At 43.6% G+C, this 22,784-nt stretch overlaps 1 protein-coding gene across 1 annotated transcript; it reads right to left on the reverse strand.

The window, feature by feature from the left end:
- Positions 1 to 4,895: 4,895 nt before the first annotated feature.
- SLC40A1 (solute carrier family 40 member 1) lies at positions 4,896 to 21,976 on the reverse strand. The gene is made up of 8 exons (XM_033168607.1): positions 21,888 to 21,976; positions 20,070 to 20,137; positions 14,493 to 14,652; positions 13,232 to 13,347; positions 10,930 to 11,056; positions 8,891 to 9,136; positions 6,646 to 7,299; positions 4,896 to 5,560 (listed from the first exon to the last, which is right to left on the reverse strand). The coding sequence occupies exons 1-8, from the start codon at positions 21,931 to 21,933 to the stop codon at positions 5,241 to 5,243; spliced, it is 1,737 nt and encodes a 578-aa protein (XP_033024498.1). The 5' UTR covers positions 21,934 to 21,976; the 3' UTR covers positions 4,896 to 5,240.
- Between the last annotated feature and the right edge of the window lie 808 nt (positions 21,977 to 22,784).

Genomic DNA, 22,784 nt, shown 5'->3' on the forward strand with positions numbered 1-22,784 from the left:
GCAAGCAGCACAGTATAATACATCGGTAGGCAAACTAAGGCCCGGGGGCTGGATCCAGCCCAATTGCCTTCTAAATCTGGGCCATGGACAGTCCTGGAATCAGCGTGTTTTTACATGAATAGAATGTGCCTTTTTATTTAAAATGCATCTCTGGGTTATTTGTGGGTTCCATTTTTTTTTCTTTTCAAAATATAGTCCGGCCCCCTGCACAAGGTCTGAGGGACAATGGACCAACCCCCGGCTGAAAAAGTTTGCTGACCCATGGTATAATACAATTAAGGCTGCCTGCAATGCAGCACACATTTACCTGAGAGTAAGTGTCATTGATCCTAATGGGATTTACGTCAGACTGTCCGATGACAGAACAGGTCATCTATTCCATTTCAAGACTATAGGCTTGAACAGGGGTCAGCAACCTTTTTTCAGACGTGGGCCGGTCCACCGTCCCTCAGACCATGTGGGGGGGTCAGACTATATTTTTTGGGGGGGTGAACCAATTCCTATGCCCCACAAACCACCCAAAGATGCATTTTAAATAAAAGCACACATTCTACTCATGTAAAAACACACAGATTCCCAGACTGTCCGCGGACCGGATTGAGAAGGCGATTGGGCCGGATCTAGCCCCCGGGCCTTAGGTTGTCCACCCTTGGGCTTGAGTCTTTTCCCATTATACCCCCAAACAGCTCCATCCACTACCACCCGCCTTGTCAATTTTTGCAATTTCCTTAATATCCATCCTCAAAAAGAGTTCCAGTAAACATTCAGCAGGGCATTGTCACAGCTACAGACTACTGGCAGTGGAATCTGAGGCTTCCCAGGAGAGAGGTCTTGGCTACGTATACTGAAATACCTTCTCCATCTTGTTTCTTAAATAATTTTGGATTAATTATATTGGGGTTCTATTGTGCCACAGTGTGGGGTCAGATGCAAAGGTTCCCTTTGACAATGACACTGGGTCAGATGCAAAAGTTCCCTTCCTCTGACAAAGGATGTATGTTTTAGGAGGATGTTGCAGATCCTCACACTTCCAGACCTCGAAACAATCACAGCAAAGGACCTTTAACTTCTTTCCATGTAAAAAAATCCCAGGTCAACGTGTCTCCAAGATACGGCTATCCATTTTATTGGGTGTATTTGGAATCGGACTGTTCTATGCACTTTGTTGTGTACTTTTCCTCTTGCAAAATGCAATAAGGGAAAAGTTTAACTAGGAAGAAATGTTGACTTATGCTTGGACAGGATAAAGCACTACCTTACAGCATGCACTTTGTCCCACACTGTGCTGGTCTTTCAGTAAACACATTAAATGTCCTCAGTCCTATTCATATGCCGCAAGGTCTGTGTAACATCTAGTAAAAACAGACTGCGGACTGGAATTCTAATCTAAAGTGACATTAGCTCTCTTTTTTTAAGGGAAGCAAAACTTTGCAGAACTTTTCATACAGGGGATAGGTGACAGGTTAGCCACTTTTTGGGCACATACTTGATGGTCACCCAGCACTGGGCAAAAGTATTCAGCCCAGGCTTTCCAGTTCTCAGGGAGAGGGAAAGATCTATTTATTATTAAGGGGTGTGCTAGAAGGAGATGTCTGAAAACCCAGAAGCCTTGCCCCATCATGGCTCCCCAAACAAGAATTCTCAGACACCTGCCTCTCCTTGAATATGCATGTGACATATTTGAGAGAAGCACACAAATGGCCCTATGCAAGGATGCTTCCCTGCAGCTCCACACTGCATATATACTGCATATATACATAGCTGTCAACTTTCCTTTTTTTGCGGGAAATTCCCTTATTCCAGCGCCGTTTCCCATTGCAAAAAAAGGCGAAAGTTGACAGCTATGGCTGTTTCCCAATGCAAAAAAAAAAACAAAAAAGGAATGTTGACAGCTCTGCATATACAGATTCTTTAACAAATGAAGACGCATTGGGAAATGGGGAGGAGCTGCCACCCCCCAACTGCTGATAAAAAAACAACAAATACCTGTCAAGATTACCGAATACACCACCAGTTCTGTCAGAGTATATGCATGCTCCACACACCCATGGAGTTTTCCTTCCCCATTAGCACATTTTTCACACAAAGGGCTGTAGCTCAATGGTTAGGCCAGCCTTTCTCAACCTTGGGTCCCCAGATGATGTTGGATTATTGCCATCATCCCTGACCCCCAGGTCCTGCTAGCTAAGGATGATGAGAGTTGTAGTCCAACAACATCTGGGGACCAAGGTTGAGGAAGGCTGGGGGAGAGCATCTGCTTAGCATTCAGATCCCAGGGTTGGGAGAGAATCAAATCTGAAATCCTGGAGAGCTGGGTTCCACTCATTTCAGACAATACTGAGCTAGATGTACCAGTGGTTTGACTCTGTATGAGGCAGCCTCCTATGATCCTAAACGGAAATAAATGCAGAAGAGTGATTCAGTTTTAGCCCAGAACAGTCAACTCTGACTGGCTGCGACTCTCCATCTCAGGCAGAAATCTTTTCCATCACCTGCCCCCAGATCCTTTCTACTGAAAATGCTAGTTGAACCCATGCCCTCCTGCAAGCAAGGGAAGAATATGCTCTAACTGAGCTATAGGTCCTTCCCTTTAAAAAAAAATGTAATCTGTGCATTTTTATAAAAAGTTGGATAATTGGTAATTGGTGTTAGCTTGCCTTCAATAGAGACAATTTATGCTACCCAAGTTAGGAAGAGAGCAGAGAGAATTGTAGCAGATCCTTTACATCCCAGTCATCATCTGCTTGATTTACTTCCATCTGGGCATCGCTACAGGACTTCATATACAAAATCGGCCAGGCACAAGAATAGTTTTTTCCCTTGTGCCATTAAATTGTTAAATTCGTAGTTGTATAGCTTAAGGGGAAGTAAAATATGGGTGGGGTTTCTTTGCTTCTTTGTATTGTGAGAGGAACAGTGTCTGTATGTTTACATTGCAATGTAGCTGAAACAAATTCCAAGTATGTTGGAAAATGTACTTGGCCAATAATAAATTATTCCTATTCCTATAAGAAAACGTCCATGAAATGTACAGCTGAAGTATTATCAACAACAACAAAAAAGTGACTCATAGTTTCAGATGGCTAAAAAGAAAATTCTGTAGAAGGAAAATCCTGCAGTGGCAAGAACTGATTTCCTCAAATCGTTTTGTGACCCTGCCATCAATCACGCCAGATATATTAGTGTCTGCATTCCATTCAAAACAAAGTCTAGTGTCAGCTTCAAAGTTCTAGGGGTCAGGCTAGATTAGAATGAAGCACTGATGTACAGTCCTTTTAAATTCAGGGCCAGACTATTTCTATACAAGCTGACTCGTGGGGTGGGGGGAAAGTATACCCCCCCAAATTACAAAAAAAAACCAACAAGTGTGAAAAACGGTTTGTATTTTATGCAAACAAATATTTTACAAATATTAAACAGAGATTTAAAATCACACTGCTATCTCTTAGAAAAAAACTCCCAAGAATACAGTAAAGAGAATTCAACTCTACTGGAAAGCAAAGTGCTCAGAGCAACATTAATACAAATTTCATCAAAAGTGCATAAAACGGTTAATGTAAAAAGCATTTCCTGTACACTGTAAAAAGGACTCGGAAAGCATGTTAGCACATATGGCATTGTCAGTCGCTACCGATCATCAAAGCGGTTTTTTACAAGATCATACAGTAAGAAGCCTTTTTACAAAAACAGATTTTTTTATAATAAAAAAATTACACTTTCCCAGTAAAATATACTTTGAGATAGATATATAGATATATATAAAGTCGAGTGCATAAGAGTATCAACTGTATAAAACATTTAAAGTTGTCCATTATGTGCTACAATCCAACAAGTCTGTGAGCTGAAGTGAGTATCTGCAGGTAGATCACACCCTACTGGGTGCAATTCATGCTGGCTGAAAGGTGAGGAACTCAAAGCTGCATCCAGCACATCATGTGCTGGCCATGTGATGCTACAGCATGGCAGCCTCAACACCACCTGTCTTGGAGAAATCAGCTGCAACCTGCTTGGGTACATGAAAATCTTATCAAGGACGCGTTCCTTACATTTCAATCAGCATGGATTATTTATCACTTGCTAACATGTTACGTTCAATAGGTCTGATTTCTCAAAAAAATATTAAGCATAGGCATGACTTAAGAGCACACATACACACAAATCAGAACGCCTCTTATTTGAGCCCCATGGGAATGAGTTTCTTCTGCAAATTCCCATTTATTTCAGGCGGCCTTTTCTATAAGGAGTTTTGCAGGTGAGTAATTTCTTAGCTACAATCGTTATAGATTTTTTTTCCCCTGACAGTAGTGGGCTAAACAAAAATAAGTGGTTGAGATTTTGAGCTCAAGGATCCGTACGCATTTTGAATTATTATTTTTTAAAGGGCCGGTGTAATGCTTTCACACTTTTTTTTTTTTAATCAAACACACAAAGCCAGCTCATGTATCTTCCCCTTAACACTATGGAATCAAGTTTCGTAAATAGGATGTAAGGCCCTAGGCTTTACAATGCTATATTCGTACCTGCTACTCTCGGTTCCTAAGAAGTGCTGCAAAAATAATTCTACAATATCGTTCACTATTCTTTATTCCAAAGAGCATACTTAAAGCAATAAAGGCATTTTTTTTCCAAGTTAAACAACCATCACAGAAAGAAAGATTTAGGTGGTAAACCCATTGAAATTAATGAGCACGGCTAAGTTGGGTCCATTAATTTTAATAGGTCTACTCTTGAGTAAACACATAACTCTTTTGCATAACGTTTTGGTCATTTTTCTTGGCAAAACATAGTACATCTATGTTACATGGGTGGGATCACTGGTAATATTACACATGATGCAATAGTTATTTAAAACTGGTTTTACTTTCTCTATTCCAAATCCACATGAATTTTATTTATTTTTTGGAGGGGGGAGGCGGAATCAGAACAAAATTCATTCTAATTCAATTTGTCTTTTGATTTATCGTATTTATCTTCTATATTTTTATTTTTAATTATCATTCTTACAAAAAAAAAAACCTATTCAGGAGATGTCCCCTAAAATAAATAAGCTATGCCACTTCCAACCGGGGAAAAGCCACACGTGATCATGTACCCAAAGGCAAAACAGTTTGAGAAGCGTTGAGGTGGAGCGTTCAGCGCCACTTTTAAGAGGTACCAGCTACTCCTGACCCATAATAAAGCATATATATATGTACATGGACTGGAAAAAGAAGCGCTGGCAGCGGTAAGTGAAACTCTCTCTAGACACTTGACGCATCGCAAGCTGGTGGGTCATCGGACACCGATTTTGGCACAGGGGTACAGCAGAGGAAGACATTCCTGCCCAGGGTTTTATGGGCAAACCGGAAGTACATGAGATGGCCCATCGCAACGAAGGAAACAGAAATAAGCACCAGCAACCCGAAAGCTTCTGGGTTAGGAGCTAGGATGACCATGATGAAGTGCAGGAGATCCAGAAGGTAATTCATGGAGTTTTGGACGCCATTTATGATACCTCTTTCTGATTCTATCACGTTTTCTTGCAGCAACTGTGTGACGGTCAGGTCAAAAGACCACAGCCCTGTTAAGACGAATACAAGGGGAATTTGTTCAGTATCTGCTTGGGGGGGGGGGCAAAAAAATGGAAAGCCACACAAGATATCTCGTGTATCTCCAAAAGTTAAAAGACCTTCTTTTCTGCAGCTGATTTGCAAAAGTAGAGACAATTTCCACGCCTTAATGAAATTGACCAAGATAAAACTCGTTACTATTTTTTTTTTGGCTGCAACTGAATTTTTCTTCTTCTGTGTATAAGTAAGAAATGCCTAACCTATTCACCTCTCGGAAAAATAAAGAGATTGCTTGTTAACCGATAACACAAACCTGTGTTTGTGTTATCGGTTAACAAGCAATCTCTTACCTTCTAGAAGGCGCATTTAGGATTGCAACTTAGATAATTAAGAAAGGATGTGAACTATCAAAACCTAAAAATATATGCAATGTTACCACTCTTTAACTATTCTGTCAACAGCCCTTCTAGACTCCAGTATTAATACACAGTTCTGCTTTGCTGTGAGGCTATTCAGGGTAAATGCCAGCATAGTATATTTGCTTGGAAACTAGTTTCTGCCTTGCATGTTATGCAAAGATTATATATATATATATATATATATATATATATATATATATATATATGCAAGGAACATGAACCTACAATTTCTGCACAAGCAATTCTACATCATATTTAGGCTACAATCCTCTCTCTTAAAATTTGATTTAAGCAAGGGGAATCTTCCAACTACTGCAGAGGTCTAAACTGTTATTCAAAGCACCAGAAACAGCCATCTTCAAATGTCTAAAAGGACGATGGAGCCAGCTTGTTTCTTCCTGCTTCAAAGGGCAGAACCCAAACCAATGGATTCAAGTTACAAGAAAGCAGATTCAACATCGGGAAGAACTTTCTGACAGTAAGAGCTGTTTGACAGGGGAACAGACTCCCTCGGGAGCTGGACTCTCCTTCCTTGGAGGTTTTTTAAGCAGAGTTTGGATGGTCATCTGTCATGGATGATTTAGTTCAGATTCCTGCATCTCAAGGGGTTGGGACTAGATGACCCTCGGGGAACCCTCCCCACCCTAGAATTTTATGATTCTCTTGAGTTAACTTACCAATTCTCGCAGCAATGACTCCTGCAAACAGAAGGCTTACGGAGACAATAGGCACAGGGTTGGGAGCCAAACCCGGATCAGAAGTTGACTCATTGAACAAGGAAGGCATTCCAGTTGTAAAGGGCATTTCAAGGAGATCGCCTTGAGGCGCCATAGTAGGCAACGGGTTACTTTCAAACAATCTAGCACTGATGTCAGCAAACGGGGAAACGGTCAGATCCAAAGGACTTCCAGGCATGAACACTGAAATCACACACAAGACGAGGGAGGCCAGCTGGGCCACTCCAGAGATGATACCTGTACGAACCAGGCCACACCTGCGACGCAGCCAGGTGAAGGCAACAGTACCCAGGATTCCAGTTATGGCAGAACCCCCCATTAAGAAGCTTAGAGTGGAACCACTCAGTCCCTGAGTATATGCATAGCCAGTAGTGATGCAGTCAAAGCCTAGGACAGTCATGTAAAGGAACGCAAGCGCCATTCCTGCAAGGAATACTGGCTGGTTGTAGTAGGCAACCCATCCATCCCGGAACGTACTGAAAGGCTCGGCCATCCGAGAAACACAGCCAACTTCTTCCTCCAGCTTGGGCTCAAAGACAGCCACATCTTTCTCGCCTATTAACTGGACTCCTTCATTGGGCTTCGACTCGCCATCTGTGGAACGAGATAAGAGTTAAGTACTGCCAAGGGGAAAAAACGCTGCGTTGTGCCATTACTTTATTTCTACAGTGGTTCGTCAAACCCACTAAACTACAGCTAGAAGTCCTGTTAGCAAGGAGAACTCAACCAAACCTACATGTTTTCTGCCACTCAACAGACAGTTCAACTGCACCCAGGTCCTAAGTATCTGGCTTAAACCAAAGAAGAAGAAGAGGAGTTTGGATTTGATATCCCGCTTTTCACTACCCGAAGGAGTCTCAAAGCGGCTAACATTCTCCTTTCCCTTCCTCCCCCACAACAAACACTCTGTGAGGCGAGTGGGGCTGAGAGACTTCAGAGAAGTGTGACTAGCCCAAGGTCACCCAGCAGCTGCATGTGAGGGAGTGGAGACGCGAACCCGGTTCACCAGATTACGAGTCTACCGCTCTTAACCACTACACCACACTGGATCATTAGGACAGCAGCAGTGTCTGACATACTGCGCTAGTTTTGCCGTTTCATTTTATTTGTCTGTTTTAATGGATTTTGTATTATTATTATTATTTTAAAAATTGGACATCACTTTGGTATTTTCCTACTAATGAAAGGTGGTATATGATTATTATTATTATTTTTACCCAAAAAAAACAATATTCAAGAATATATTTAACGAATTTTAAATGGGTCAGCTTTCAAAGGAATATATTTATGACTAGGGATGAAATTAGAAGGTGATCACTAGGCGCTGACAGAAGCAGGAGTGATAGTAATATGTATGGGATCCACCTGTAGGAAACAAGCAAGTTTAACATTTCCAAACAAATTCAAAAGACCTTTTTATAGTGCAATCCATTCTGGAAGCCTTCTATGAAAAGAGAGGGACTGGGGCTGCAACTCTTCACACAGTGAGAAAGTAAGTCTCGTTCAACTCAATAGGGCTTGCTTTTGAGAAGCTGTACGTAAGTTTGTATCTTATAGGTCATTTTTTTTTTTAAGATACATCATTCATATATTCTTCACAATATATTCTTCTCATGTAAACTTATAATTTTCATAGACAAATAAAAATTATACGTAAAAATATATATTCTGTTATTATCAGATTTCTTTTAACCGTTCCTTTCAGAAGAAAGAACTGAGTTAACGATATTATGTAGCTGTTACTGACTTCCCTGTTACCCCTCTCCACCAGCAATATATAGTTATAACTAAAAAAAAACCACAAGTTGTTGACACTGACACTTCTTCTAATAAAGCTAAGTATTCTTATTGTACAAGGGTTAATCCGACATATGTTCCATGTAAGTGTAACACCTTCATTTTTAACAGCATTCATTTTAGATAACATTCCTCCATTCTTCAGTGAAATTGTTATTGTTGTTTTGTTTATATATATATATATATATATATATATATATTCCTTTACCATCTCTAAAAGGAGAGCTAAATCTATATACTCTGCAGCTTTATACTAATACACATATATAGTAAGACTAAGGTACTTAGTCGTTTTACTAAAGAACACAATTATCTTCTATCCTTTAGAGGTAAATCTCTTATAGGTCATTTTTACTTGGGCAAATACACTCATTGCAAACACTGGTACCTTTCTGCATGTTCAGCTGCTTCAGTTCCGACTCCTCAACCTTTGAACCGGATTTATGAGCCAAAGCAGGAGTTTTCTGGTAAACTTTCCACAGCAGCATATATTCTGCACACATGGAAATCAAGTTCCACCCAGAAATGAATCCGCAGCCAATCACAGGTGATCCAAAGGTCATTATCTGCCCAACAGCCATTGGGGCCAAGATATTGGTCAGCTGGTCAATTCTTCGTATTGTAGCATTCATATCTGTAAGGGAACATTTGAAAATGCAAAATTGGCACTTGATATAGAAGCTGGGAACCCCAAATTCAATACTATTTACTTGCACACAACGATCTCCTAAAGATTTCAATAAAATTTACTGCAAACAAGTAAGCCTTGATTCAGAGGCCAACACTCAGACCTTCTATATTATACACCAGGCACATCCAACAGGTAGATCGTGATCTACTGGTAGATCACTGGACATCTCTGGTAGATCACTGGCTCCCCTCAACAACTTTTGTTCCCCTATAAAAAGCTCAACAACTTTGACCTGAACCCCCCCAAAAAAGGGCTTTCTATCCTAAAGAAGCACAGCAACTTTTACCTGAACCCCTAAAAATGGGGCTTTCCTCCTTCCTAAAAAAAGCTCAATAACTTTGACCCGAACCCCCCAAAAGGGGTTGGATCACTGGCAGTCTTTAACTCTGTAAGTAGATCGCAGTCTCTTGGGAGTTGGCCACCCCTGTTATACACTATCCTTAAGTTTTCCTCCTCATACTGACCCGGAAACTTCTTAAACAATCATACATACACAGATCATCATTATTTTTTTAAGTACAAACAAGCCAGAAGTTCCTCAAAGACTTGACAGCACAACTGAATTACAGCAGAAGGTATGTAGCTAAGGTGTGGCTTCTCACATTTCCTCGCTCTCCAAATGTGCCTGTAGCCCTGTACAGTAAAGATAGCAACCGCCGTCTTTTGCCTCCACCACCCCATCTCCAATAGTCTTAACATACAATTTTTGTTGGATTACTGTGCAGAGATGCTCTTGAACAGCTTAAGTCCAAGCAACCTAAGGGCCCTGCCTGAACCTTAGATCCCAGTTTGATTTCTGAGATCATCGGTAGGAGATTTTGTTGCTTGCCCCCGGAGTTGGTGAGGCGCATTGCACATGGACAAGAAACAAGTCTTTAGTGTCACCAGCCCAGCCCTGTGGAATGTTCTTTCAAACTTTGCAGCAGGTGTCTTCTATTTTGACCTTCAGACATTTGCTGAAAAGTTTTCTTTGTTCCCAGGCTTCTGCAGACAATTAAGACGGACACTTTCTGCAACAGTTGTCCAGTTATCTTTTTGAATTTGTTTGCGTGGTTTTTGTTGTGTATGTGTAACTGTTGCAAACCCCTTTAGTGTTTTTTTTTTTTTTAATGAGGTTGTGGTATACAAGTAATTTTTTAAAAAATAATCTCTAAGTAAATAAAGGCACTTCAAGTCCAAACATGTACAAGCAACTAAAATCAATAGAATGTGGTCTAGATTGTTGAAACATCCTGGAGCTTACAGACTCCATCTGCGCAGGCTTAAGACTGGGGTTTAAGGCTTGCCATATGGCAACACTGTTCACCCCTCTTACAACAGAGGATATTGGCATGAACCCATCGCACCTGGTCAAATTAGATCGAGGCTTACCCACCGCCCTTGTACTACTGCAAGAAATACTTTCATAGTAAAAATGTGACAAAGTATTGATTCTAAACACAGCTGGGTAAAAAGTTCTGTGTTTATTCAACCTTGACAGTGTAATAGCTGAACTATAACAAGGGCCACAGAGCATAATGTCTACATGACCACCTGATAATCCATAATTCGCTACTCTCCTGCTCTCTCTGAACAAGAAGGAGGAGGGAAGAGGAACAAATACAATCTGCCCTTTATAACCTGGTGTTGACTCACGACTCCTGTAACACAGAAAAATGTGCTGATTTCAGCTAGTTTAAAGCCAAGTACACAGAGTAAAATAGTTTTTGAGATAACCAAAACCCAATATACATCACCTGCTAATTTGCTCCTGTTTTCACCCGCAACAACAACGACCCAGTCTCTCTGTATGGTAATTGATGTGGCAGTGCTGGCTAGATTTGCAATGTTTGCTATTGTGATGACTAGGATGTAGCAAAGGGTCTGTGGGAATGGAAAGAGACGTTCAAGCATAAGGAAAACAAAGACTACAACGAGGAAGGGAAGGAGAAATCAACCACTCTCCCTCAAACTGCTAAATTGCAATTTAACATGCTAGTTATTTTATGCTGAACCAGGCCAGCAGATTAATACTGAACAGTGATTTTTATTTATTTATAGAATTTATATACCGCCCTATACCCACAGGTCTCAGGGTGGTTCAGAGGATTTATGGCAGGAAAGTTTACTTCTTGCCCACAACCATTGTCTGCTAGCAGATGCATCTTCCACTGCCTCAAAAACCATTCTTTGTCTTCTCTTCCCTCTGTGTGGACATACAACTAGAGTGATCCAAAAGCATTAAAGTATAACAGGTATCCCCATTTGGTAAGCCAGGCCATTATGGCCAACCCACACCCACCTGCCCAAAAGGTAAAGTCATGGCTGGACCAAAAGGGGATTTGCAGGTACTGCTGATCAGCTGATTGATGATGCCTTCAAGAGGTGCTTTGAAGTCCTGACCATCAACTGACTGTTGGGGCTTCAAAGCGCAGTGCTCTCTACAAATACTGCCAGATGATTTAAAAGATGTCGGCACAGCCAAAGCTGCACTAGTGCCTACAGATTTTTTAAAAAAACAAACAAACAGTGCCCCCCCCCTTAAAGAAGGCTTGAATACATTGTGGCATCAGATGATAGACAGGCATGTTGTTCACCTGCCCAAGTTGGCCTACAGGGCGAGATAAGGAATTGGCCAGTTCCTCACCCCTAGTATAAAAAAAAAGAGTGTCCTTGAAAGTTCAGATATTCCATCAAACCATGATATGTGAGATCATGAATGTGGCTTGACCTTGGTTTCTTGTTCTGGCTTGGCAGGCAAGGACTAACCATACTTTGCTGGTTTAAATGCCTTCCTCTTGTGAAAAAGGAACTCTGAGACCACCTGACCAGATCTTGAGACCCCCCCCCCCAAATGATGCCACTGTTAACCACACAGAGTACTGGAGTTCATGTTTAACGGTGCAAACCTATACATTACGGCTGGGGAACCCGAGTCCCTCCATATCTTGTTGGATTCCAACTCCCAACAGCCCCATTCAGAATGGCCTGTTGTGAGGGTTGATAGGAGTTGTGGTCTACCGTGTTTCTCCTAAAATAAGACACCGTCTTATATATTTTTTCGCTCAACAAAACACAGTATGGCTTATTTTCAGGGGATGTCTTATTTTAACCGGGTCGCATCGGTACGCTGCATAGCCACGCCTCTCCAGGCTGTTTTAATGGGAGGTACCACGTCACTATGGCTTATTTTCGGGGTATGGCTTATTTTTGGGGAACGGCTTATATTTTGCAAATGCATAGAAATCCTGCTATGGCTTATTTTATGGCTATGTCTTATTTTAGGAGAAACAGGGTACCAACACCTGAAAGGACCTAACTTCCCCACTCCTGCTGTGCACGTCCACTCAGAGAAAATGTCACTGTTTTCCACCGAGTTTACTCAAAGGTAAGCATGTATAAGATTGCTTTACCATTGGCCTAGGATGGGGCTAACCTTATTGGCCAAGCAAGAGGAAATCCATTTAAGCACTGACAACAGGCTGTATTAGATTGAATCCCTTAAGTATCATGACATCACAAAGCTTCAGGCTGACTGAAAAGGCAACAGTGCTATCATAATCAAATGTTTATTGTCATCGGCAGCTCTTGCCTTTGATGTTGCTGTGAGGAACGGCAGGCTCAAGCGTTGAGCTTAAAAGCTGTTTATTAGACATTAAGAATTACAGAGTGATGAAACATGACTACTCCCTATCTAACAGATTTCCGGACTAGAGTCTTCGCACCTTTTCCAACAGAGGAAGCCTCCAGTCGCCCTAAAATGACGTCTGCGCTTACGTCTCCCCCTTTGTTCCTCCCCCTGTCTGCTACTGACAGCGTGAGGGCTTTCTCCCTCTTCCGGAGACGTCTGCTGGTGAGGACTGGAGCTGGAAGTATCTGTACTTATTATCGGTAATTGCTCTCGATATTTACGCTCCTCCCCCTGACTGGCTGAATCTCAATCTTCTCTCTCTGCCTTTTCATCTATGCTCTCCCCCCTCTCTTCCCGAGCAATGCTTTGATCCCTGACATTTATCAATGCTTTTTTTTGTATAAAAATGGTGAGGTTTGTGCACTTACAAGAAGCCACCCATGATATAGAGCCAAAAGCTGAGTCTTAAACAGGAAGACCATCATGAGAAGGATGCCACACAGGATGACCGATGCATTCTGCACAATTAAGGATGTCTGGGCCACTGTTCAGGATAAAGGGAGAGGAGGGGAAATTGCAATTTAGGTCATGCCAACAATGACAATAGGAAATATGCAACCACTGGAAGACCTTGCATCTTTTCACGCAACTTTCTCTTCAATATTTAAAGCAAAACGTGTTTCGTGTTTTCAGTCTCCCGGCTTCTGCTATTTCTCCCAGCACTTTGAGGGACAAAAGAAAGGGGTGTGCGTAAGACCCAACACTTGGTTGAGATTGCTCCCTAGGATATAACACCCGCAAGTCTAAAGAATTTAAAATATGACTCTAAATGAAGAAGACATTTGGTAAGAATTATGTTGAAGCTGTCTGGCTTGCTCCACCAGCAAGAGTAACTACGTCTTCACTGAGTAACCCCCTTGGGCTTAGTGTTCAAACATGGAGTAATTGTTCACCCATTGGGCCCTGCCTTCAAAACAAAGGCATAATTTTTTAAAATGCTAATGCCTCAGCCAAGGAGGAAACACCCAGCGTGAGTAGCTTGAAATGTACTTCTAATGGCAGTAATTATTTAAAATTAGCTTTCAGCAGGTCACATAATTATATTGTCTGCAAAGTGCTTAGTCCAAGAGACAAGGCATATGAATTTGGCAGAGAATATGTGACCATTATTAAAAGTGTGCAGCAGTAGCCCTGCCACATATGTTTTATAAAGAGGATAGGCCTTGGAGAACACAGTGGTACTTGCCTCTGAGTAAACCTGGATAGAACTCTGCAAGCTTGCACAGTTATTCTTCACCAGCTCCGAATGAGATACTAAACTAATCAAACTTTCAATACCTCTAGCATTTTCTTCAGATATTCTACACCTTGTTAAGGCTCATCATTTTCAGACTGGCATAAAATTAACTAAGCCATACTCAGAGTAGGCCTACTGAAATCAACGGGCATACATTAGTCGTGTCTATTGCTTTCAGCAGCTGTACTCTGAAGATAACAACCCAGTGCCACGTGGGTGAGGGGAAAGCTTGAAAACTTGCAACAACAACAACAACAACAACAACAACAATCTATTTAGAAAGTAAACATTGGCGTAAGCCGTTTTAACACCTTCCATCTTGATTTCTGTGATTTGGGGTCCACTCAACACATGTCAACATTCTTCAACAAAATCACTAAAACATGACTAACCTTTGAGCCTTGGGTTCTTGTCCACCCAGTCTCCAATAATGGCTCCCAGAAGAAGAACTGAACCTGCCACAACCAGCCCATAAACAGCAGTCAAGAGCAGACTGTTTCCGTACAGCTCAACCAGGAAGACCGACACTGCAAAGTGCCACATACGATCTCCCTAGAGGGGGAAAAAGAGATTTAGTTTAATACTAAATAGTTATAAATCATGTGCTGCACATAACAATTTAGGGCAGAGCTTTCCCAACCTTTCATGTTGGCGACACACTTTTTAGACATGCATCATTTCGCGACACACTAATTCAGTTTTACTAGCAAACTGGTGGGCTGCCCGATCCCTTTACAGCCCTGGGAGGAGCACAGGGAGCGTTCACGTGACACACCTACACACTGTAGCCGATGCACTAATGTGTCGCGACACACATTTTGGAAAGCTCTGCTTTAGGGTGTCTGTTATGTACTGAGCTGAATCCTAGAGCAACAGGATCCAGAATGCAGCAGTCTGATTGGTCCTAGAACGATAGGATCCAGAACGCAGCAGTCTGATTGGTCCTAGAACGATAGGATCCAGAATGCAGCAGTCTGATTGGTCCGCAGGAGCCACCCAATCCAGCTCCAGGGGGAAGTGAATCCGCAACCTGATTGGCCTATACAGGAGGAGCCCGGAATTAGCCAATCACGTGGGGCCCATTGTGTAAATAATGTATATAAAGCAGATGTTTTGGGGAAAGATTCATTCATTGCTACTATGAGCTGAATAAAGAGCATGAAATGCACACTTGACTCTGAGTATATTTCACTGGCGATGAGGATGGGATACTGCTGACCTACGACCAAGAGCGTCTTCCCCATATTTTTGGAGAGCCCTTGGGTATGATGCCCCTAAGTGAACCTCCTTCCTTGAGGGGACCCACCTTCTCACCCTTGTCATCATTGCCCTTTCCCCAGCAAGGGGACTAAAAAGATAACCTAAACACAAAACGAAAAAAACGAAGACATCAGGCAACTACCCTCCTTGCATCCTTCTCATTGGTTACCCGAACTGTTCACCCCCTGTAATAACCCACCATCTTCCTCCTTCACAGCACTTTAACTCCAATGTTGGTTTCTTGGAAGCTGGAGCCCTTGGAACTGTTCCAACTCTGCTTGAAGTTGACTAGATTTCAACTTCTATATATGTAGAACCCAATAAATCCTGCAAGCGCTGCAATGGAAACTTCCCCATTATCCTAGCAACTGCGATAGCAGATGGACTCTGATGAAATGCCCGTAACTGTTTTAGTGTTACTCAAATAAATATACAGAACAGTAGCTGGGGTGGCATTATAAATCTGCCGTTGAAAAAAACAGAAACCCAGTAGTTTCCTCATCTGTCACATAGCAATAGCTGTGTACCAGACAGGCTACTCCTGCAGTAATCCTTAATTTGCACTGGACAGGTTACATTGCAGGCAATGGGACCATTACACAGTAAGCCAATTATTGCCTGTGACCCCCATTATCCGAGTGGAAGGGCCATGTCATCTAACGACCCTTTAAAAGCCATCTGTCAGACAAGCTAGCTAAGGGTGTCGCTGACGTTCATTTATTTTGTGATGTTCACATTTCAGCAATCTACCTTACTCTGAAAAGTCCTAAATGTGTGTTCAACAGATAGTTTCTCACTTTGATAAACAGCAGAAAGGGAGCAATTGCCGATAATAAACATGGAACGCACAAGTGGGGCCAGCATTGAAACGTTGCAATGAATGTGTGCTTCTGTTCAGTGTTCTGGCCAAGCCAGCCTCCACAATTCTCCATTCTATTGGTCCTACCAACCAGTTTGGCCCCTCCAATATTCAGCCCACATTCTGTAGCCTCTAAGCGTGCTGCTCAGTCTTCACTGGGTTGTTTCGTGGTCCCTTTATCTAAGTCCCCACCACTTCCGCCGCAAATATTATTTTGCATTTCTGAAAACCTTGAGACTCCCCTGAGCATGCTGGCGCCTCCTCTCTCGTGTGTGGGTTGTGCCTTTTTGGCTACAAAAGCGACAACACTCACTTCTGAATGCTGGAAACACAGGGAATGGTTCCAGTTGTTCAATGCCTGAAAATGGCCAAGGGAGCAAGAAAGACAACGTTCTGGTAACAACTAAACCAAAGGACCTATGGAAGACTTTAGCTAAGCACATAAGGGTAATGCCACACACTGCATTTTTGGGTGTGCATGTAAAGCTGTTTTTAAGTTGTAAATGTAATAAACCAATGCATATGAGTTAAGTACACTCACCGAGGAGCCAAGTTTGACATAAGCGCCCTTACTGATCATCCTGGGATTGAAAATGTGAAATTACCCTAACTTGATATAGTTACTAGAAGCAGAATTTTCGTCTCTAAAAATGTAAGTGGTTTTGGCTGTTCCATTAAGGTCCTAGCTGAAGCCACAGGTGTAACCTCAGTCAGGCATAGGCAAACTACAGCCCTCCAGATGTGTGGGACTACAATTCCCATCATCCCTGACCACTGGTCCTGTTAGCTAGGGATGATGGGAATTGTAGTCCCAAACACATGGAAGCCCAGAGTTTGCCTATGCCTGGATTAAATGCTTGGTTATTGCTTGTGAGAGCTGTCAGACTGAGCACAACATTTTCTTGGAGACAAAGGAGAAGTTCCTTGCCTCAAACTAACAAGCAAAAGCAAGCATGGATACAATTGCCTGCAATATTTAAGCATCCTTTAATTCAAATGTTTAAAGTCTTCATTCCACAAAGTGTGTGTCTGTGTATGTATTGCTTCTGCAAAGTTAGCTACTTAAGAAAGTGTTTCTTTGCCTGTTTATTTTCTTATTAAGAGAGAAAAGCAGTGAGTCAGACACTAAGGCTGTCATGGGTGGCACAAACCAATTGTTAGTAAATTAAACTGGGGAAGTTAATTAGCTTCTTGTGCCTTCATACGAACCCCATGCCTCAGAAGCAATTCCCAGTAAAAACAAATGAAACTACAAGGATTCCACCCTCTGCATACCCACATACAGGACAATCTGCTGTGCTTCAGAGCTTGCCTTTGCTAGACAGAGGGATCAGGGTGCTATGTAGCAAAACTGGGGCATGGGTGCCTGAATTGCCACCATCTTTCAATGACCCATTTTTTCTCCTCAAAAAAAGAAAAGGGGGGGGGGAATATCTTTTTCCCTGGGAAAAGCAACTGGCTTATGTGTGCCCAACTCTGAACTGAATTATGGAACCTATCTCTCTATCGCATCTTGAACAAATCATTCCAACCTCTCCCACCCACAAATTCATGGTTGGTTAAGGACACAGAGGGGTTTTCATTAGGTAGAGACCCTTTTAAAGTAGGGGTGAGGAGCAAGAGGCCCTCCAGCTCCCATCAGTCCCAGCCAACATAGCCAACAGCCAGGGTTGAGGGGAGGTCCAACATATTTTAAGCACCAATCTAGCTAAATTATAACCCACAATTCCCGACACAGATGTGCGCAGGCAGAGCAGAAGGGTGTGCACGGCCAGAGGTTTAAAGAGCTGCTTATTACAGCTGGTCACCCAGCTGAACAAGCAAGCCCGTTTAAAATGGAAAAAGCAGGTTCCAAGGTGAACGGCTACAGTGGAGCCATTCATATAACCTTTGGCCGCACATGTCCTTTGCCCATGACATGACAGCCAAGAATTACAATTTCAACCTGACACATAAAAAAGCACATTTAGTGCTCCTCCTGAAATCCATGGGAGTTGCAAACAGTGCTGTCAAGTATCCCGTTTTCCCGAGGATTCTCCCTTATTTCAAGCAGTTTCCCGCTGCTCTCCCTTATTTTTTATTTCCCTTAAATTTCCCGTTTTTAATGGAAGCAGCTCCTCCCCGGCTGGCCAGGGACTGGGTGGGAAGACCTCGCCTACTTGGAGAGAAAAGCCTCAGCCCTCAAAGCAAGTGGGAGCCATTTCCCGTGCTTACAGGGGGGTGTATTCCTCCCCCTGCATCAGCCCCTATCTGTTGCCACCGAGCCCCTCAGCCGGCCAATAGGGTTAGCTGGCGGGCGGAGCCTGGCTGCCTTTGAGCAGCTGCTGCTTTCTGTCCTGTTTTGATGGGATCAGACAAGAAGACGATGGGGCTCCATTGCGCAGAGCACATGGCTGCCCTCCTCTTTGCTCCGCTCCGAGCCCGAGGCCGCTTGGAGTTTACATTGCTGCTCCGCCCACTTTTGCTTCTGGCTCCACCCACCACTGACATGTGACTGTCCCCGGGATAGGTGAGACTGCTGATCCCTTATTTTCAAATCCGAAACTTGACAGCTATGGTTGCAAAACTTAACTCTAGCTAGATCGTACCCCAAGTATTTTATGGTGAGTTTAGGAAAATCCTTTATTGCACTGAATAGTGAGATACTCACTTCCAACCAGGAATGGCCCAATATATTTTTCTGCTACAAAGGACAAGATGGCGCCCCATTCCATATAAAAAGAGCTGGTAGTTCAACCTTACTTCAGCACTGGTGAGTGGACAGTGTCTTTCACTGCACCCAAGGACAGCAGCCTGGGTTTACGGTTTGGGGCCGACCGAGTGGCACCCACAGCTCCGTTCTTCAATACCTGCCCAATTCCCAGCATTTGCTGCTTTGCTCTGACCAATGGCAGAGCTGGCCCTGAGCGAACTATGGCCAAACTAAAGAGAGGCTTTGCTGAAACCCCAGTCCTAAATCATCCACCTCCTTGCAATATCAACCTTAGCGGTTTTGCTGTGTCAGTTTAATGCCGTGTTTGGTGGCATTGTGCTGATACAGATATACTATATGCTGCCTCGAGGATCATAAGCTCTGTGTTCCTGCATGACAGTCACTGGGGAACAGCATATAAAAATTAATTTAACTTTCCTTCTAAAGCGAAAGAAAAAAGCTAGCCTTTTATTTGAATCAGGAAAGAAGCTTCTGGGTGCAAGTATGGGTTATTATTATTATTAATATTATTGCTCTTTGGAAATGCTGTGTCTTAACCATCCCCTTTTGCTAAGAAACATTCTTCCTCATAAACCACCGATAATTTTATGAATAGTTTAAGTGCATTAGCCCCAATTCTACACACATTTAGAGTGACCAATGCCATCAAAATAAATATCTCTTGGGAAAGGAGAACAACAACAACAACTATTATCATTATCGTTATTTATACCCTGCACATCCAGCTGGGTTTCCACAGCCACTTCCAACACATATAAAAACATAATAAAACATCAAACATTTTTTTAAAAAAACATTAGCCAGCCAGGGCTTTGGATATTGCTGAAAGTAAGTCAGAATACTGATATCAAAGCTCTTTAACAAAGCTGAACTCTACATTATTCTTCATTGAAAAGCATAGGCTCGTATCCTAACAGAGCTGAAACCTGTGATGGGGCTTGCTAAAGAATTCAGGAGCGTGTCGGAGCGTATTTTGTTAAATGTATTGTTGCACATTTCCCCTGAATTATAGTATCTTTGTGGCATGATATCGTGCAGCACAACCCCCTCTTGTTGATATATGCAACAGTTGTCCACAAGTCATCCTGCTATACAGACCAGACAAATGTATATTATTTACGGTTATACATTACTTACCCAAGTGGACAGGGAATGTCCAAGGTACAGTAGGAATTTTGCAGAGGTGAAATAACTGGCACAGGAGCCTAAGATGGAAACAGCAGAGAGTTGTCATTTAATTTAAGTGTGTCCTGAAAATTTACTTTTCCTGTGCAGCTAGACAGTGGCCAAGCTTCTACCATCATCTCTGCCATTGTTTAGTATCGTTATTTAGCTTAATAAATTTGAGTAAAGCATTTGGTAGCACCAGGACAGCTTGACAACTACCAATAGGTTTCAGTCTTAAAGAAACACCCACCTCCTTTAACACCAAGTTTTTTTAACTGTCATAAGGCACTGAGTTTTTCTATCTATCTAGTCTGCCACATAGCTTGTGACCTGCTGCCTTAGTCCCAATTTAATGCCCATGCATCCTCTGCCAAAATTATTTCATGTGCTACTCAGTAGCGCAGCTATGCAGTTCCAATGGCAAAAAGTTATGAACTAAATTCCAACAGCGATCCTACCTTTTTTCGACATAAAAGCCATCACAACTAACGCCACACATGCACTTTTCTACGTTACAGGGATATGACCCTTTCAACCAAGCTAACAAAAGCAAAAGTATGCAGATGTTTCTCTCTTCAGTGTGAAAAACATGAAGAAGTTTCTCCTCTTCTTCAGCAACCTCGTTTTATACCTCATGGTTGCAATCCAGCATTACCTGTGTGCCCTCTTCCCATGTAAGGGAATATAGCCCCACAAAGCATAACACTTGTTCTCCCAGACATAGCCAGGATTCCAAGGCATCTTGGATTTCTTCTCCTAAACAATTCCTTCTCCTAAATAGGAGCTGGCTGCCAAAACATAGGAAGCTGCCTTAGACCAAATCCAAACCACTGATCCATCTAGTTCAGCACCGTCTTTCCTGATGGGCAGCAATTCTCCAGGTCTTCAGACATAGGACACCCGCCCTCTACCAATGGGCTACGGGGGCCCTTCCTCAAACTTCCGAAGGGTCCAGCAAAAGCAAGGTACAGTCTTACCTTGGTTCTCAAGCAGAATGCGTTCCAGGAGTCCGTTTGATTCCCGAAACCATTTGCAGCTTCCAATTGGCTGCAGGAGCATCCTGCAGCCAATCGGAAGACGTGCCGGACGTTCGGCTTCCGGAAATCGTTCGAAAACCGGAACACTCACTTCCTGGTTTTGATCATTTGGGAGCCGAAATGTATGAGTTCCAATGCATTCGGCAACCAAGGTATGACAGCACTTTGCAAGAGCGGTTACCACGCACCCATCAGCGCAGCGACTTTTGTTGCGGGCTGGGTGCGTTGCGCACCCACTACCAAACTAGGCACCCGGTGCCAGATTAAATCTATGGAGGCCCCTAGGCAGTCAAAATATCGCAAATTACAAGTTTTTGAACTCGCAACACACCAACTCGCAGAAAGCTTCGTATCTGGAGCTGGTAACATTGAACTAAGAAAGCTTGGTTGCAATTTTACCTTCAAGATCAAATCAGTATTATTTCGATCCCTTGTTGCAGGGGCCCCCTAAAAGGCCCACAGGGGCCGGTGCCTCCTCTCTGCCTGTGTGGTAACGCGGGACTGCGATCATACGGCTGGCGCTGCGCGCGCAAAAGAGAAACCAGCGCAGCTCGCGCGTAACGCGCCTCGCGGGCTGAGCGGCGATCGCGCGCCTTTGCGCAAAGTCCCTCCTTCCCCCGTGCGCCTAAGACCTCTCCATGACCCGCTTCCCCGCGTCAACGAGGCAGCCTGCGCTTGGCTGGCGACCGAGCCAACCTCGCCACCTGTGCCCGTGCGCTCAACCTGTCCCTCTCCGCGCTCTGCGACTCACCACAGCATCCTTGCTTGCTTTGCTGTTCTGCCGCGGCCCGGGCCATGGCTTGTTAATATCAGCTTGGCACCTGAGTTGTTGTTTTTAAAAATCTCTCCGGGGGGGGGGGGTTGTCTTTCCTCTCGGCGGCTTGCTGCTCTCGTGAGAGAGGGCGACAGAGGCGGGCCGGCAGACACGCGCGCACGCACGCACACGCGACGAGCGCAGCGGCGAGCTCGGGGGTACCCAGGAGATGAGAGCGGGGCAGAGGAGCGCCGAGAAAAAGCAGCGGACGAAACGGCCTAACCCCCGTGTTGGTCTTTCCAAACTTAGCTATCACTGTAGCTGAAGTTGGAAAGAAATGGCCTTATGCGCAGGTGGTCGCGACGCGACCGGTCCGCTGGGAATGGGGACCCCGCAAGGCTCCCACCACCTTCCTTAGGCCGCAGCTCCTCAGGCCCGAGCTGACCCCTTGGGCTCTGTCCTGGCGCTGTGGCGAGCCGACTCTTTATATAGAGGCGAGGGGCCGCGCGAAGGTGGAGGAGTTCCCCGGAGTTGCCAATCAGCGACCGGCAGATCTGCATATCCCCTCCCGCCCGTCCTGACTTAGCGAGCTGCGCCTTCTGCAAAGGAGGAAGGGATGGCTGGAAAGGAGCGAGAGAGAAAGAAAGAAAGAAAGAGGAGAGAGAGGGCTGGTGCTTCTTTTGGGGAAGCCAGGACTGAGAGGAGGGGGGGCCTTTTATAGGACTAGGAAGGCTGGCCGGACTCTCCACCCTAGAAGAGGACATTATCTGCTCCCCGCAGGGCTCATCAAATGACACCCTGCAACGCATAGCATCCTCATGAGTCTCCTTCAGCGCTGCGCCGCAAAACAAAACTCAAGGACCACATTAGGAAAGGCTTCCTAAGGGGGGTGGG

The sequence above is a fragment of the Lacerta agilis genome, chromosome 1, assembly GCF_009819535.1.
Source record: "Lacerta agilis isolate rLacAgi1 chromosome 1, rLacAgi1.pri, whole genome shotgun sequence".
Taxonomy (NCBI): Eukaryota; Metazoa; Chordata; class Lepidosauria; order Squamata; family Lacertidae; genus Lacerta; species Lacerta agilis.

Excerpts from the sequence above, each read along its gene's own strand:
- SLC40A1 (XM_033168607.1), bottom strand. The coding sequence starts at position 21,933 with ATGGCCCGGGCCGCGGCAGAACAGCAAAGCAAGCAAGGATGCTGTG. Across the intron at positions 11,057-13,231 it reads TATATCATGGGTGGCTTCTT|ACCCTTTGCTACATCCTAGT; the intron begins GTAAGTGCACAA and ends CCATTCCCACAG. Across the intron at positions 5,561-6,645 it reads AGTCATTGCTGCGAGAATTG|GGCTGTGGTCTTTTGACCTG; the intron begins GTAAGTTAACTC and ends TCGTCTTAACAG.